The sequence below is a fragment of the Puma concolor genome, chromosome D2 (genome assembly GCF_028749965.1).
Source record: "Puma concolor isolate L17-30 chromosome D2, mPumCon1.1.hap2, whole genome shotgun sequence".
NCBI classification, from domain to species: Eukaryota; Metazoa; Chordata; class Mammalia; order Carnivora; family Felidae; genus Puma; species Puma concolor.
This window is the reverse complement of record NC_141677.1, coordinates 11,434,933-11,450,680: the sequence shown is the minus strand read 5'-3', so window position 1 is coordinate 11,450,680 and position 15,748 is coordinate 11,434,933. Positions and strand designations below refer to the sequence as shown.

General features: G+C 36.3%; 1 protein-coding gene across 4 annotated transcripts in view; it reads left to right on the top strand.

Annotated features, from left to right (window-relative positions):
* The window catches only part of RYR2 (ryanodine receptor 2), a 760,386-nt gene that overhangs the window by 350,262 nt on the left and 394,376 nt on the right, over positions 1–15,748 (top strand). For all 4 annotated transcript variants that reach the window (XM_086679587.1, XM_086679586.1, XM_086679585.1 and 1 more), the window contains 2 exons: positions 6,397–6,471; positions 12,784–12,940. In XM_086679587.1, the coding sequence (XP_086535713.1) occupies positions 6,397–6,471; positions 12,784–12,940 (232 nt within the window). The remainder of the gene's footprint in view (positions 1–6,396; positions 6,472–12,783; positions 12,941–15,748) is intronic.

The following is a 15,748-nucleotide window of genomic DNA, read 5'->3' as shown; positions in this document are numbered from 1 at the left end:
TCTTGACTCGGCTCAGGTCACGATCTCAAAGTTCATGGGTTTGAGCCCCACATTGGACTCTGTGCCCATAGCACGGAGCCTGCTTGGGCTTCTCTCTCTCCCTCTCTCTCTCTCTCTCTCTGCCTCTCCTCTACTCACTCTCTCTGTTTCTTAAACAAAAAAAAGAAGTAGGTTTTTGCGAGAGGGAGAAGGTAGCTAGGGCAAAAAAAAGTATCTCTTTGATCTGTGTAATGTATATTTGATTTTCAGAGCTTGACTTTTCTATAGGATCCTACAGCAGATGCCAAAAAAAGTCCTACGGAGTTGTTTGTGAATTTCTTTGCTTCTTATCTTGTTCTGAGCAGTTTCATAACTTAGGACTTATTATACCTTTGCATACAAACAAGTATATGGTCCTACGGCAGTTCAATTCAACAAGCAATATTGAGTCTTTAACACCATATTTAGAAACAGTAAACACAGCGCCATATTCCTCGTCTTCCTGCAAACCCCCAGAGCTACATTTGCTGTGCAAAGGCTCCTCCATGATGTCTAGGTGTGTTCTGTCTTTCATTCCTTTCTCACCAACCCAATGACCCTTAGCTTCATTTTGCATGTGAAGACATGAGGCACGGAGAAGTTCAGTGACTTTGCATCCTCACACAAGTTCACACAAAGAAGAGACGTCTTCAGAAAGTTGGTTACAGTCCAGCCTGAGAGCGATTTGTCAACTTCTCGGGGCCTTGTCATAGACGTGAGCTAGTGACTGTGATGTCACCGAGTGAAGACGCTCCAGGACAGCGCTCACAGGAAGAAAAAGTAGTTTCCTTGTAGGGTGAAGGCTTCTCTTTACCGCGTAGAATCTTTTACTGATCGTGTTTCACGATTCTATGCTAAAGTCCACTGATTGGAATTGTGTATCTTATAAAATCCTTATAAATAAATGCCAATATATGCCAAACTGTTACACAGTGCAGAGCTTGGAGGGGCTGTGCTTTTATTACTGTGCTAATGCTCGTTTTTTTCTGGGCCTCGGATGGACCCATCCTGGCTGTCAAAGTGCGTGTGTTCTACTGAGAAAGAAACGGTCCAACAGTTGAGATTAGACTTACATTGTATTTTATCGCTGAAAACACAAAAATAGCTGACTACTTTTATTTCAGTGACACTATGATACTACTGATGAAAAGTGGAATTGATGACATAATAGGGAAAGTTTGTACTTATTACAAGAATAACCTTACAGGGCCTCTCCAGGCAGTTTTATGTGATCAACCTGAAATATGAGCTCCTTAATGAAGCGTGTTATACTGGGAGATAATGTGTTATGTAGGCATAGCTTGCAGTCTGCAGCCTGGAATTTTTCAAAGTATTGTCAAATAAGGCACACGCTGTCGGTTATTAGGTGCACATTTTCTTTTAATGTTTATTTATTTTTGAAAGAGAGAGAGAGAGAGAGAGAGAGAGAGAGAGACAGAGCATGAGCAGGGGAGGGGCAGAGAGAGAGAGGGAGACACAGAATCCAAAGCAGGCTCCAGGCTCTGAACTGTCCGCACAGAGCCTGATGCGCGGCTCGAACCCACAAACTGTGAGATCATGACCTGAGCTGAAGTCAGACACTTAACTAATTGACTGAGCCACCCAGACGCCCCTGTTAGGTGCACTAAGAATTCATAGTCAGTGAAATTACAGTGACTTTGAAGTTTTTTTTGAGACTTTTTAAAATTTTTTCTTTATTTTTGAGAGAGAGAGAGAGAGAGAGAGAGAGAGAGAGAATACGAGCAGGGGAGGGGCAGAGAGAGAGGGAGACAGAATCCACAAAGTGAGCTCCAGGCTCTGAGCTATCAGCACAGAGCCTGATGCAGGGCTGGAACCTGTGAACCACAAGATCATGACCTGAGCCGAAGTTGGACGCTTAAACGACTGAGCCACCCAGGCACCTTGAGTGACTTGGAGTTTTACTGATTCATGAGGTGGAAGATTCTTTGAAAAAAAAAATTCTGTTACAAGGGATACCAATGGCCAGTTATCTTAACACATGTTTTTCTTATCAGCTGTAACACTGTTTTGGTTCATTGCAAAGATAGTCTTTCAGTGAGCAGAGAGTTGCACAAGCACTTTATTGTTTCATATCCGCATGACCTTCCCTTGCATTTTCGTGTCATTGACGCTGTTTGCATTGAAATCTCATGTGATGCTGACTGAGCCCATAGGTGCTGTTGCTATAGGTCTGTTTGCTTTCTTAGAGAATCTTTCTCTTTTCTTAGTCTTCCTGTTGACAGAAACACTTGCTATGAAGATGATCATTTAGTTGTATGAGTTTAAATATGGTCTCTAATACCATTTGGTAAACTTGTGGATCTTTAAACTTGATACTTGAGACATATTGCAGGGAAAAGGGATGATCGCTTCATAGAACAGGTGGATTTCTCCAAGTGGACCAGTTTTTAAATAAGTTTACATGTCCTTAGTGTCATTTATGATGGACTGAGATCCTTACTACCTTTAGGATTTTGATATTGTAAGGTTACTTTTCAGTCTGAAATAGCCAATGCCTACTTGATATGACAACCAGTGACATTCAGCACATGGCATGTATTTATATGGCAGACTCTGTATAAAAGCGAAGATTTCCCAGGTTGTCATTGAAGAATTGCAGGTCATTGGATTTTCTACACTTGCTGATGAATCATTTAAAAAAAATAGAGAGAAATAATGAAAGGCAAGAAGTCCCTTCAGGAGACAAATATCCAGAAAGGAGGTTCCAACTTTCCTTTTGACTTTATATTTGTGTTTTAAGTGTTAATTTCCGCCCAAATTAAAATATCATTAGATTTCTACTTATACAAATAATAAAAGGTCATTGTTAAATTCAGTTAATAAAGGAAAAGTGATGAGAGTAAAACATTTGAAGGATAATTCTTCCTATACCTTGTTATATATAATATATACAATTGTACGTAAACATTACTTAATACTGTTTTTATCTTAGAGTACATTTTAGTTTCAAGCTTAGTTCCTACATAACTTTTATTATGTGATTAACATTACTGTTTTGGTGTTCATTATTCAAGAACTTTCTCCATGTTCATATAGATAATACCTCTGCATAGATACGTATATACATACATACATGCAATAGATTTATTATGATTTATTGTTGTACAGAAAATTTATATCATTTGCATTCTTGCATTTTACTTATCTTAATAATACATCATAGAATCCCTTCTTTATTTTCTGTTGGTTTATTTTGTTCACTATTTAATTTCTTCAGACAACTCTTAAGGTTTTTTTTTTTTTTTTTTTTGGTCATTACTTCTTTAATAATCAAGGGATTTCAGGCCTAAATTTTTCGAAGTTTACCTGTGAATCATAGATTTGTTCTGAAGTACTCTTGTCCTCATTACATCCTAGATAAGGTCTAATTTCTATTTCCTCTCTGACCCATGAATTATTTATAAGAGTTACTGAGTTTTCCAAGTTGTTAGATTTTAAAAATCTTTTTAGTATTTATTTCCAATTTTCGTTGGTTATAATTAGAAAATAGGATGAGTACATGGCTTTTAAAAAAATCTGATAAAGGTTTTTTTTATGGCCAAGTACAAGATCTTTATTAAAGGTCGTGATTGAGTTAAAAATCTGTGTATCTATATACATATATATACACATTACATCTATATTTTATTATTTGTTATTTTTAAGTATATATCCAGAGATGCTGATTTAATTTGAGAATTGTCTATGCGTTGGAGTTTGTAAAGCTTTTCAGATTATTCTAGTATACAACCGAGGCCAAGAATCACTGCCCTAATAAAATAATGATTCTAGCCCAGTGATTCTCAGAATGTGGACCAGTTACATCAATGTCACCTGGGAACTTATTAGAAATACAAATTCTTCTCCTTACCATAGATCTACTAAATTGGGAACTTGGGGGTAGCAACAGATTGGGTCCAGCAATCTGTATTTTAAAAAGCCTGCAATATAATTCTAATACTACAGATTGAGAGCCACTAATCTAAACCAGTAGCTTGACAGTGGGGATGGTTTTGTCCCCCAGAAGACATTTTGGTAATATCTTGGGAACATTTTTGATTGTTATAACTGGGGAGGGGGAGTAGAAGAGACAAGTACTATTGGCATTTGGTTGGTAGGGTCCAGGAATCAGTGAACATCCTAAGTGCACTGGACAGCCACCCACAGCAAAGAATTAGCTGGCCCAAAATGTCAATAGTGCTGCTGTGTAGAAACTGATCTGGACCATGATTTCCACACTTTAGCTTCTGATTACTACCAGTTGGAGAACTTTTAAAAATCCTGACTCCAGGGGCACGTGGGTGACTCAGTCAGTTAATCTTCTGGCTCTTGATCTTGATTCAGGTCACAATCTCACAGTCTGTGAGTTTGAGCCCCATATCAGGCTCTGCACTTACAGTGTGGAGCCTGCTTGGGATTCCTGTCTCTCCTTCTCTCTCCCCCTCCCTGGCTGCTGCTCTCGCTCTCTCTCTTTCTCTCTCTGTCAAAATAAAAATAAACTTAAAAAAAAATCCAGACTCCAGATTTGGTTTAATTGGTCATTGGTGAGGGCATAGCATCACGTTTTAAAAAGCTATCCACATAATTGTATCTGCAGCCATGATTGAAAATCACTGCTATGGCACTGTTTGTAGGTATACCTAAAATTCTTATGATAGATGGATCAAGGTGATTCTAAACCTACTGATCAATTTTAATATTAAAAAAGTAGACCAAGTAGTCATTATTACCACCTGATGTGATGTATTAGGAAGTATAAAACACTAGACCTAGAAATCCAACTACCATTTTAGAAGTACATGTCAACACTATGAGCATGTCATCAGAAAAATCCAGAATGTAGAAACTGCAAGACAAATGGTACAGATTTTTGTCAAGAGATAATGCCAACAAGGAAAAAAGAAGGGAAAACTGTGAGTAATAGAAATTTAAGGTATTTAACCAATTTGTGCATCTTGTTTGTATCTTGATTTGAAAGAGCAACAGAAAAACAAAACATTTTTGAGAAAATGGAAAATATGAACAAAATGGATATTTCATAAAAGCAGATTTTACATAGGTGTGTGTGTGTGTGTGTCTGTATATCTACATATCTATATCTACATATGTATGTATGTATTTTTGGGGGGGAGTTGTATGTGAATGGGTTACTAGAGGTTATAGGTGAAACAAGACTGGCCCTGTGTTGATTGTTGTTTACACTGTGTGCTGGGTATATTGAGATTTATCATAATACTCTCTCTACTTTTGTGTCTATTTGAAAATTTCCACAATAAAAACAATGAGAAGGAATATCTCAGTAAGTGAGAAGAAAAGTAGGTGAGAATGGTGTTAGAAAAACTGTCAAGATAGTAGGTATTTCTCCAGTGTAAAAAACCATCAATATTCCATTGGATTTTGGACCACGGATGTCATATGATGGCCTTAGCAAATGTGTTTCAATGGAGAGGTAGATCAGGAAGCAAGTGGAGGCACAGAGATCTGACAGGAGGTGATCCATGAGGCAGATATGGGGGCAAGCAGGAGAGGAGAATATGGTCAATGGTCTTATTATGTTTGAGACAGGACAGGGTTATGTGTGTTTGAATGATTGCAAAGATTCAGTAGACAGAGAGGGTGAGTCTCAGGGAAGAAACAAGGAGCACGTATAAGCATTGGTTTCCGTAAAACCATCTCAACAGGTTGGCACAGAGCTCAAGTTGGATAACATATGTAAATTACCTAGCATTACTTCTGTCATAATTATCGTTATGAGAGCTTTGGAATTTGGGTGTGTGTGATGTGCATTCAAAGATAATTCTCTCCTTGTTTGTGAGACTTTTTTGGTTGATGTTTATATTTTCGGTGATACTTTTCTATCTTTAGTAAGTTTGCAGATTATAATAAAACATTAAAATTAATGTGTTCTTATATTTCTTTACAGTGCTTGATGTATCTAGAACAGAATATAGAACTGCAAATAATTATATGCATGTGTTGAAATAATAAGATATTAAACTACACGTAAACTCATAGCTGAATACTTTTATGGACCTAAGTTAAATAAGTAAGGTGAATGTATTCACTGGAGGAGAGGGAGAGAGAGAGTGAGAGAGGAGGAGAGGTGGGCTGGGGAGAGGGAAGGGGAATAAATGGGAGTAGAGGGAGAAAATGATGTGAGAATATGTTTAAGTTAAATGTTTATTCAGGGCAAACTTAAATTGATCACTTACTGCTACTTTTGTTATTTTTATTTCCAGCTATATTGTCTCGTGCCAGAAAGTATGACCTTATCCAAAGGCTTTCCCTTGGCTTTTTTTCTTGTAATTGCCTTGAGAAAATAGAGTCCAAGAATGACACTTGTTGAAACTGTGCTTTTTTTTTTCTTTTTTTAACCAGAACTGTTCACTATGAAGGCGGTGCTGTATCTGTCCATGCACGTTCCCTGTGGAGACTAGAGACACTAAGAGTTGCGTAAGTAGAAGCCGTAAATACAGTCGAGTGCTCCAAGTGTACAAAATCCTGTGGACCTGTGCTTTTATGGGAAATACTCATGGTAACTACAGTAAACAAGCAAATGAAACATTGAGGAAGTGGTGGAGGGTTTCTACTCTTTCCCTTCTGCCTACCTTTCTTTGGCTTTCTTTGGCCTAAATTCACCAGGCAGTACACAATAATTCTATATAGTCTGCTCTTGTCTTTAGCCTTATTTGTTTTGGTGACATCATGTCATCTCGGTCTGTGAATCTCCTGGCAGAAGGTGCTCCTAGGAGAGGGTGACATAAGGTTTGGAAACAGGACAGATGGTTTGCGAGCCTGTTACACATTTCAGGTCTGATGGACTCTGGATTTAACCTTCTAAAGGCACATGTAAAACAGGAAACTTGAACTTGAACGAGAGCACAGGGGTCTTACTGTCAGTCACTGCCTTTATTTACAGACATCTTGATAGCTGAGTGAGAAATTTGGAGTGTAATACAAAGTCACTGTGTATGTGTTTGTTATAGAAACAAATATACATACATATATATATATATAGGTATGAATATATACCTATATATATATATATACATATATATATATACACCTGTAGGTATAGAATATATACCTATATATATACAGGTGTATACATATATAGGTATGAATATATACCTATATATATATAGGTACCTATATATGAATATAGGTATATATTCATATATATATATATATATATATATATATATATATATATATATATACCTGTGTATATATAGGTATATATTCTATACCTGCAGGTATATATATATATAGGTATATCTTCTTTTTTTCCCTTTCTGGTGACTTCAAAAAGTTGTTCAGAGATTGACTTTTAGTTCCTTTATATAAATTCAATATTGATGATAAAGGTGTCATTTTGAACTATTTTAAATAGAATATTAGATCTTTTTTTTTTAATGATTGGAAGGTTCAGTCCTTTGCCTAAAAAGTGCTAAGTTTTCATGTATTTTTTCCCTATTTTATTATACTTTTGGAAATTATTGATTTAAGATTATAGCTTCCATGGAGGGGTATAGGGAACTGTCTTGGTATAGAGTAACTACCTTTGAAGACCTAATATTTTGAGATTAATGCTTATCTAATGATGATTAAGATAGTTTAGTAGTCTTGAAGTGCCTGGGTGGCTCAGGTGGTTATGCCTCTGACTCTTGGTTTCAGCTCAGGTCATGATCTCATGGCTCATGAGTTCGAGCCCTGCATCAGGCTTCCTGCTGGCAGTACAGAGACTGCTTGGGATTCTCTCTGTTTTCCTCTCTCTCTGCCCCTTTATGTATGTTCTCACTCTCTCTTAAACTTAATAAATAAACTTTAATAATAATAACAAAAGATAGTTTGGTGATCTTTAGTTGTTTTTCTTATATATCCTATACATTAATTTTGAAAAAAATTGAAAATGTATCCTTGAACATTGTAAGTTTTGACATAGACAGTTTCTACTGTCAGTTTAAATAGATGTGTAGAATATAACTTATAGTGTGTTATAAGTAGGGACGTCTTAAAACAAAATGGGCATACTTTTTTTAAAGTATCTTATCAATTACAAATACTGATGTGATTTAATACCCATCTTTGTTTATTGAAAACACTTGAACATAGTCTTTATTAACAGTAAAAATTATTTAAAAAATTATTAAATCATTATTTTTATTACTCTGTCATGACCGTTTTTTTTTATCCCAGTTATATATTTTTTTATGATTGAAACACTTTTTTTTTAACTCATGCTATCATACACCTATGCAATAAAAATATGTATGTAAATTAAATTGATTTTTAATATTTCTTTTCTTTAAATGTTTATTTATTTTGAGAGAGAGAGAGTATGCAAGCAGGGGAGAGCAGAGAGAGAGAGAGAGAGAGAGAGAGAGAATCCCAAGCAGGCTCCTGATGTGGGGCTCGAACCCATGAACCATGAGATCATGACCTGAGCCGAAACCAAGAGTCAGATGCTTAACCCACTGAGCCACCCAGGTGTCCCTTATTTTTTACATTTCTTATGATAGTAAGTCTATAACTTCAAAAAGTTCTTCTATATTAACCTCATTAATTATTAATTAACTGAGGATATGTTTCTTCTAAATAAATACCTACTTGATGAAATCCACCTAAATATTAAAGCTTTTGGTAAATATTGAAATTCAATGTAAAATTTTATTCGAAATGCATCTCTTAATGAGATGGAAAAAGGAGTGTCATCCTCATAAAACAAAGGGAGAGAGACTGAGCTTTCATGTGCTTTATAGATTTTTCAGAGAATTTAGGGAAAGAGATTTTAAATATGTGTATGTATTTCCTTTCCTTTGTGTTTTATAAAAATGCAGCTTAATTAGAGAAGTGAAATAGTCGATAGAAATGAAGCTTAGAGTGGTGGCATTGCCATTGGAAAACAGATTCCAGATGGGTTTTCAAATTCATAGATATCCGTACCCTTCGTGATTGTGTGCTTAAAGAAATGGAAATTTTTTTTTTTTTTTTTTTTGAGCAAACGAGGCCCTAAATCTGTCTCATTTTACAGATTAAACAAAACAGAAAACAAAAGGAAGGATGTGAATTCCTGAAAACCAGACAGGGCTTCCTTTTTACATTGTCAACCTTGTAATTGATGAACTGTAATTACATAAATCCAGATCGTTCTGGACATCTGGTCTGGATTCTGTGTCTCCACTGTTGCCGAATCTTTGAAGTTTGAAATGGGAAGCGTGGGCTTTGTTTTAACTTTGAATTCGGATGACTGATAATATAGAAAGAGCCTGGTCTTGTGGTCAGCCAGAGGTGAAAGGGGGCGCTTCCGAGCCCCAGGTATGCGGCTCTGCGGATTGTTTGAGAGTCCAAATGGCAGCAAGGGGAGGCTGACGCCAGAAGGCAGAGCAAGTAGCTTTTCAACCACTTAAAAGATGGAAGAGAGATGTTTTTTTTGGACCGTGTGACCCTCGATTTATACCATGTCATCTTGTCGACGGTAGGAAAGCAGGTTCACTTGTAATGAATGTAATTATGTTAAAGTGTTTCTTCAGGTTCTGTTGAATTTTTGATCTACTTTGACTTCACTGTTAATGTGACTGCATTTAGTTTCCGTGTCTTATTGCGTACCTTGGCCATGCAAATACTCATTTTTTCTTTATACTTAGGAAATGAGAGTCAATGATTCTCCTTATGCGTATAATGGAATTTTGCACCCAGAAGTCAATATTCATGTTACAGTATTTGGGGTGTTCTTTTTTTTTCCTAGAAGAAGGTCTCCAACTATGTATTTGTTGTAATTTATACAGCCTAGTACTTAGATATTTTGTATCACGTACTCAGTAATGTTGTCATAAGTTTTTCAGTATCATGAACATTTTAATAAGGTAAGTTTCAGTTTTGGGAGTTAAATAAGATGGAACACACTTTGCTGTATTTTACCCCAGTGTGAAGTTGTAGGAACATTGTAAGTACGATATGTGCTGGTTTCTGTAGTGGGAATGATCACTGCAATGAAAAATATGCCTGATGTGTCCTTCACATTTAGCTTTCTTGTATGTCACAAAAACCCCACAAAAATCAAAGATGGATGTGTCGTGAGGAATGACCAAATACTCCCCATTCCTTTGAAGTCATTTCAGGTAAATGTAGATAAGACACAGGGAACAGGTTTCTGCTATGTTACCATAGGAAATTGCTTTAATGTTACTATTCCTATTTTCAGTTTTTACTAAATATTGTCTTGCCCCCTTGATTCTCCTAGGCTTTTCCTCTTTTCTTCTGGGCCATGGGCATTGCAGGCCAGCTAATTTGAGTGGCTTTAAGCTAAAGAAAATGTGCTTAGACTTTACAGAGTTTTGCCAGTGATTGTCCCAGTTCATTCCATCCCTGACATAATCCTCTTGGTGACTTGAAAGGAGTGCTTGTAAATATGTGCCCTAGTCAGTAGATTCGCACATAATATCCAGAATACCTTCTAGAAGTTCTGTTTCAGAGTATTACTTTGTCAAAATTTGGGACTATTTTGAAAATGAATTTTTTATGGTAATTAAGATGGGTCATTGCTTAGAAAAGCATTCAGATGCTTCTTCAAATAATGGAAATGAATATTAAAAATAATTGTGTTTTCCAAAGCATCTGCCAAGGATATACTTAATTTTATAAGAAGGGAATGAACAGAGCTGGTTTATTTACCAGACTAGAAATGATTTAATATTCTGTTGTTGGTAACCGAACTTTAATTGCATTTAAAAAAATGTTTATTTTTGAGAGTCAGAACATGAGAGGGGGAGGGGCAGAGAGAGAGAGGGAGACACAGAATCTGAAGCAGGCTTCAGGGTCCGAGCTCTCAGCACAGAGCCCAATGCAGGGCTTAAACTCACAGCTGTGAGATGGTGACCTGAGCGGAAGTCGGACACTTAACCGACTGAGCCACCCAGGCGCCCCTAATTTCATTCTTAACAATACTGTGTTATTAGTAGGATTTATTGGTACATGGTTATTAATTTAGTTGGTGGATTGTCCAAATTCTCTTTATAAACAAATCCGTGTAATAATGACCTTATCACAATATCTTTCTACTGTTAGTTTTCCCTGCCAATATTTGAAGCCAAAAATCTAGGTTAGAAAAACAGCATAAATTTGACTTAGAGTTTACTAAGATTGGCAAATTTGAAAAAAGTATTCTCAATTTGTAGAATAGGAAAAAAACCTTATAATTTTTGGTGACCTTTGTAATGACCCTATATTAAAGTAAGTTTATTGATTAATTCAATCATATAGAAATCCTTCATTTCTATAATTTTTATCTTTTCGATTTAATACATAGTGATAAAAAGCTTCCAGTGTAATTGTCTTTATAAATCATTATCTCTGTTTCTTTTGTTTTGTTTTCTTTTTTCCATTGACATGGGAAACTTCATGACATACGTTTTATGTATATATGTATGTATTTTAATGTTTTTATTTATTTTATTTTTGAAAGAGAGAGAGAGTACTAGCAGGGTAGGGGCAGAGAGAGAGGGAGAAACAGAATCCGAAGCAGGTTCTGGGCTCTGAGCTGTCAGCACGGAACCCAACATGGGGCTCAAACTCATGAACCGCAAGATCATGATCCGAGCCGAAGTCGGACGCTCAACCAACTGAGCCACCCAGGAGCACCACAAACATTCTTTTTAGAGTTACATTTTTTCTCTTTATAAAGTACATGACGGTATCCCCTTTATGTTTTTTGCCTTAAGTTCTAATTTGTTTAATAGCAACTTTACCATCACTATCTCCTTTTGAATTTATATGCATGGTAATTGCTGTCATTCATTTAGTTCTTTAAAACATTATTTGATTGTCAGCATACTTCTTGTCAATGATAAGACACTGTCTTTCTTCGCACATCACCATATTAACTGAACGTCTTGCATATCAGAGCCTTGTTTCCCTACCTTACTTTTGTGAGTCCGAGGTTCAGATACACACGACTCAGCTGACACAGCACTGTGCAAAACAAGGGTGGTCTGCATCTTGAGTTTTCTTTTCGACCCTGTCTGAAAGTTATTTCGAAAAGCAGGTTTTAATGATCATAACTTTGCTTTTTACCTTTTTTCTGCAACCTTAGTTTGCATGTTCCGATTATTGTGTTTTACTTTTTTCTCTCTTGACCTTTTTAGAATTCTTTTCTCGGTTTGTCCTTTTTGCTGATGAGTTTTTAATGATATAACTGTTTCACATTATTAAAATTCAATGCCTAGGAATAGGTTTCTTTTTTCAAGTATGTACTTTGTATATATGAGCTCCAATTAATCAGACTTAAGCATTGACTAAATTACCACTGTTTTTCAAGTCTGTGCGAATCCAACAAAAGTTTTATTTTTCCAACAAAAGTTTTTGAGCTAGTGAATCTAAAGTATTATTTAAACTTAAAATTTCTATCATAATTTCTGTATCTGTGACTCACGATTAGATGTTAACTTGGAACATAAGTCCTTAGTCATCTTTGCATAGAGTAGTATGTAGTGTGGATGGTGTTCTATTTAACTTAAAGGTGAAGTCCTAGAGTTAAATTTCACTCCTATTTACTTTTAGGTATGTAACATTGACTGTTAGTTAATCATTCTGGATAACCATTTTGTTCTTTGTGTAATGAAATTAATACCACCAACATCCTAAGAGTTTTGAGAACATTAGGCAATATATTCAAAGCAAATTTCAATGTCCGACACATACATTTTAATTGCTTTTTCTCCTGTGATTGTGGATGCTGTTGGATCAAGTCTTAACTGTGTTTGTCAGGTGGAGTGGAAGCCACATAAGATGGGGCCAGCCCTTCCGACTACGCCATGTCACAACAGGAAAGTACTTGAGTCTCATGGAAGACAAAAACCTTCTACTCATGGACAAAGAAAAGGCTGATGTAAAGTCAACAGCATTTACCTTCCGGTCTTCCAAGGTAAGACAGAAAATATAATTTCGGTTTACGTGTCAGTATATTCCCATCACATTTCTTTCAGTGTTAGAAATGCAAAAAAAGAAATGATGTAAGAACATTTTACATGTCTTTCTAAATTTCCAGTTCCTCTTCTGTCCATTCCTTTCAGTAAAACTCTGCTCACGTGTCTCACCTGGTTTATAGTTCTTTGGTTGTTTACATAAAACGCATTCATCGGGCTTGTTTGTTTTCTTAGACAGGCACAGTTAGCACAAACCTCGTACTGTTGTCATATAACAATATGATGGTAAAACACATCAAAACTTTTTCCTCAAAGACACATTTATTTACACATCTTCTCTTCTATGCGGATCTTTCTTCTTATGTCTTTTGAATCATTTGTAGGAACAAGACGTCCTAGAAAACTCTTTAGATCTCTAATGAGAATCCCTTTGAACCAGGTGATGAGTAAAATAAAAAAAAAATACATGTGCATCAAAGTCAAGGTGGAATGCTGGTGCTCCAGCACAACTGGGCCCCTCAGTACCTCATGGCTGGTCCCCAACTGATCAGCCCCACAATGCAGTGGATTCCCAGTCATGGTTCATCAAAAGAGCAAATGTCCTGAACAGTGAGGAGTCTCAGGAATGGGTGAAAAATCACATGTTCAATTGACCAATGCCGAGCACCTATTGTGTTCATTTTTATCATATATTTCTGTCCTTCAGTGAATGAAGGATGAAACTTGAGCATAATGGTAGGAATGGGGCTGATTACTGGTTAGTTTTGTTGCAGAGATGTAGAACCTGATGCCCCTGTTGTAGCTGGGAGAGACAGCAGTGTAGATAGCTATTCCGTGTGGTGAAAAATAGACAAAACTGCTAAACCTGAATGGACAGTCTCAGACAGGACCCGCGTCTGTGTATTTGTTGTATGGGCCCCACAAAGGGCTCTGAAAACTGTATCTTGTGGACCTCTGGTGGACAGTTGCTCCTTGTCTCTGTAGTTGGGAAGCACAGTTGATCTCATTGTGAATGAGCTTGGTGTTGAGGGCTTCTTCCTCAAGCCTAACTCAGCAGAAGAGGGGAAGGGTGCTGGTTTATCCACCGATCACACCACAGTCAGAAAAAGACAAAAAATCAGCTCACTAAAGAGGGATCAGTTATCTGATGGTAGAAGCTCTTTTTAAGTAAAAAAAAGACGGTACCTATTACAGTGACATACAGCTTTATTGTAGAAAATGAGAAAAACTAAAGGGAGCACATGACATGCTAGCAAAATCTAATTTAGCAAAATAAAATCCCAGAGAAGTAGAAGAACCTGAACAGTCATATCGCAGTGAAAGACACTGGAAAAGTTTTCCACACTGTAGCATTTGCAAAGCAAAAATTGAACAAAAATTAGAGGCAAAAGAGAAAAAGTGAAAAAGAGGCACGCTGATTGCCTCCCATAACACATAAGGGCAAAAAATATTTTTTTAATTGAAAAATCAGGTAATGGAAGTATAAGATATTTAACAGAGAAAAGGCAAACACTAAAGTATAATGAAATTTACTAAAACAAGGTGGTGGAAAAGAGGGAATTTGGTGGAAAAAAAAAAAAAAGAGGAAAATACTACCATTCTTATTGTGCACAGACCAGTCCAGTAGAAAGAGGACAAGGCAGGGGCGCTTGGATGGCTCAGTTGGTTAGGCATCCAGCTTCAGATCAAGTCATGATTTCACGGTTCATGAGTTGGAGCCCCACATTAGGCTCTCTGCTGACAGCAGAGAGCCTGCTCTGGATCCTCTGTCCCCTTGTCTTTCTCTGCCTCTCCCCAGCATCGCACACACACTCTCTCTCTCTGGAAAATGAATAGACATTTAAAAAAATTAAAAGAAGAAAGAGGACAAGGCAGAAAGAATAGGCTGTGCATAGCCATAGAAACCCACAGTCAACAAAGACCATAGGCCATGTAGCAAACAATTAGAAAACAAATAAATGTAAAAATAGAAAATCTAAAATGTTGACAGGTGGAGACTCAGTGTATTTGCCTTATTATTACATAAAAATGGGCTAAAATTACAATTTAAAACAATTTCATATTGGATCATGAAGTATAAATAATGCTGACATAATGAGACACTTCTAGAACAATCTTATCTGGAAAGTTTGTAAATTACAAGATGGTTAATTGAATACCAAGAAAATACAAACCAGAACAAAGCAGGATGTCTGATTTAATATCAGATGAGGAGAAATTCAGGCATTGAAAGCATTGAGTGAAAAAAAGAAGGATACTTCCTAGTATCAAAGAGCAGAATTCACTGAGGATGTAAACAGTTACCAAATCTTTATACCAAATAAAATGACATAGTATTAATATTCAGTAAGCAAAACCTATAGGAGATACAAGAAGAAATAAAGAGAAAAACCACTGGTAGGATACATGAAGTCTGTAATTTAATTGTTTTTAGTGGGGGGATTGTTTTACTGAAATAAAATAAAACCTGTGCAGGTAAGTTTCATCATTCTTTGTTATGGCAAAAGCTTGGAAAAGACTCAGATATTCAACAAATATAGTTGATAGGTAAGTGGTATTAGCTATTAGAATATACAGATCTGGAAAAATATCCATCATAATATTGTTGAGTTAAAATAAAAAGCAAATCATAATGTAACTTAAAAAAATTATTTATTTATTTATTTTTTTTACTTAAAGAAATCCTTGGGGTGCCTGAGTGGCTCACTTGTTTAGGCATCTGACTTCGGCTCAGGTCATGATCTCACGGTTCATGAGTTCGAGCCCCGTGTTGGGCTCTGTGCTGACAGCTCAGAGCCTAGATTCTG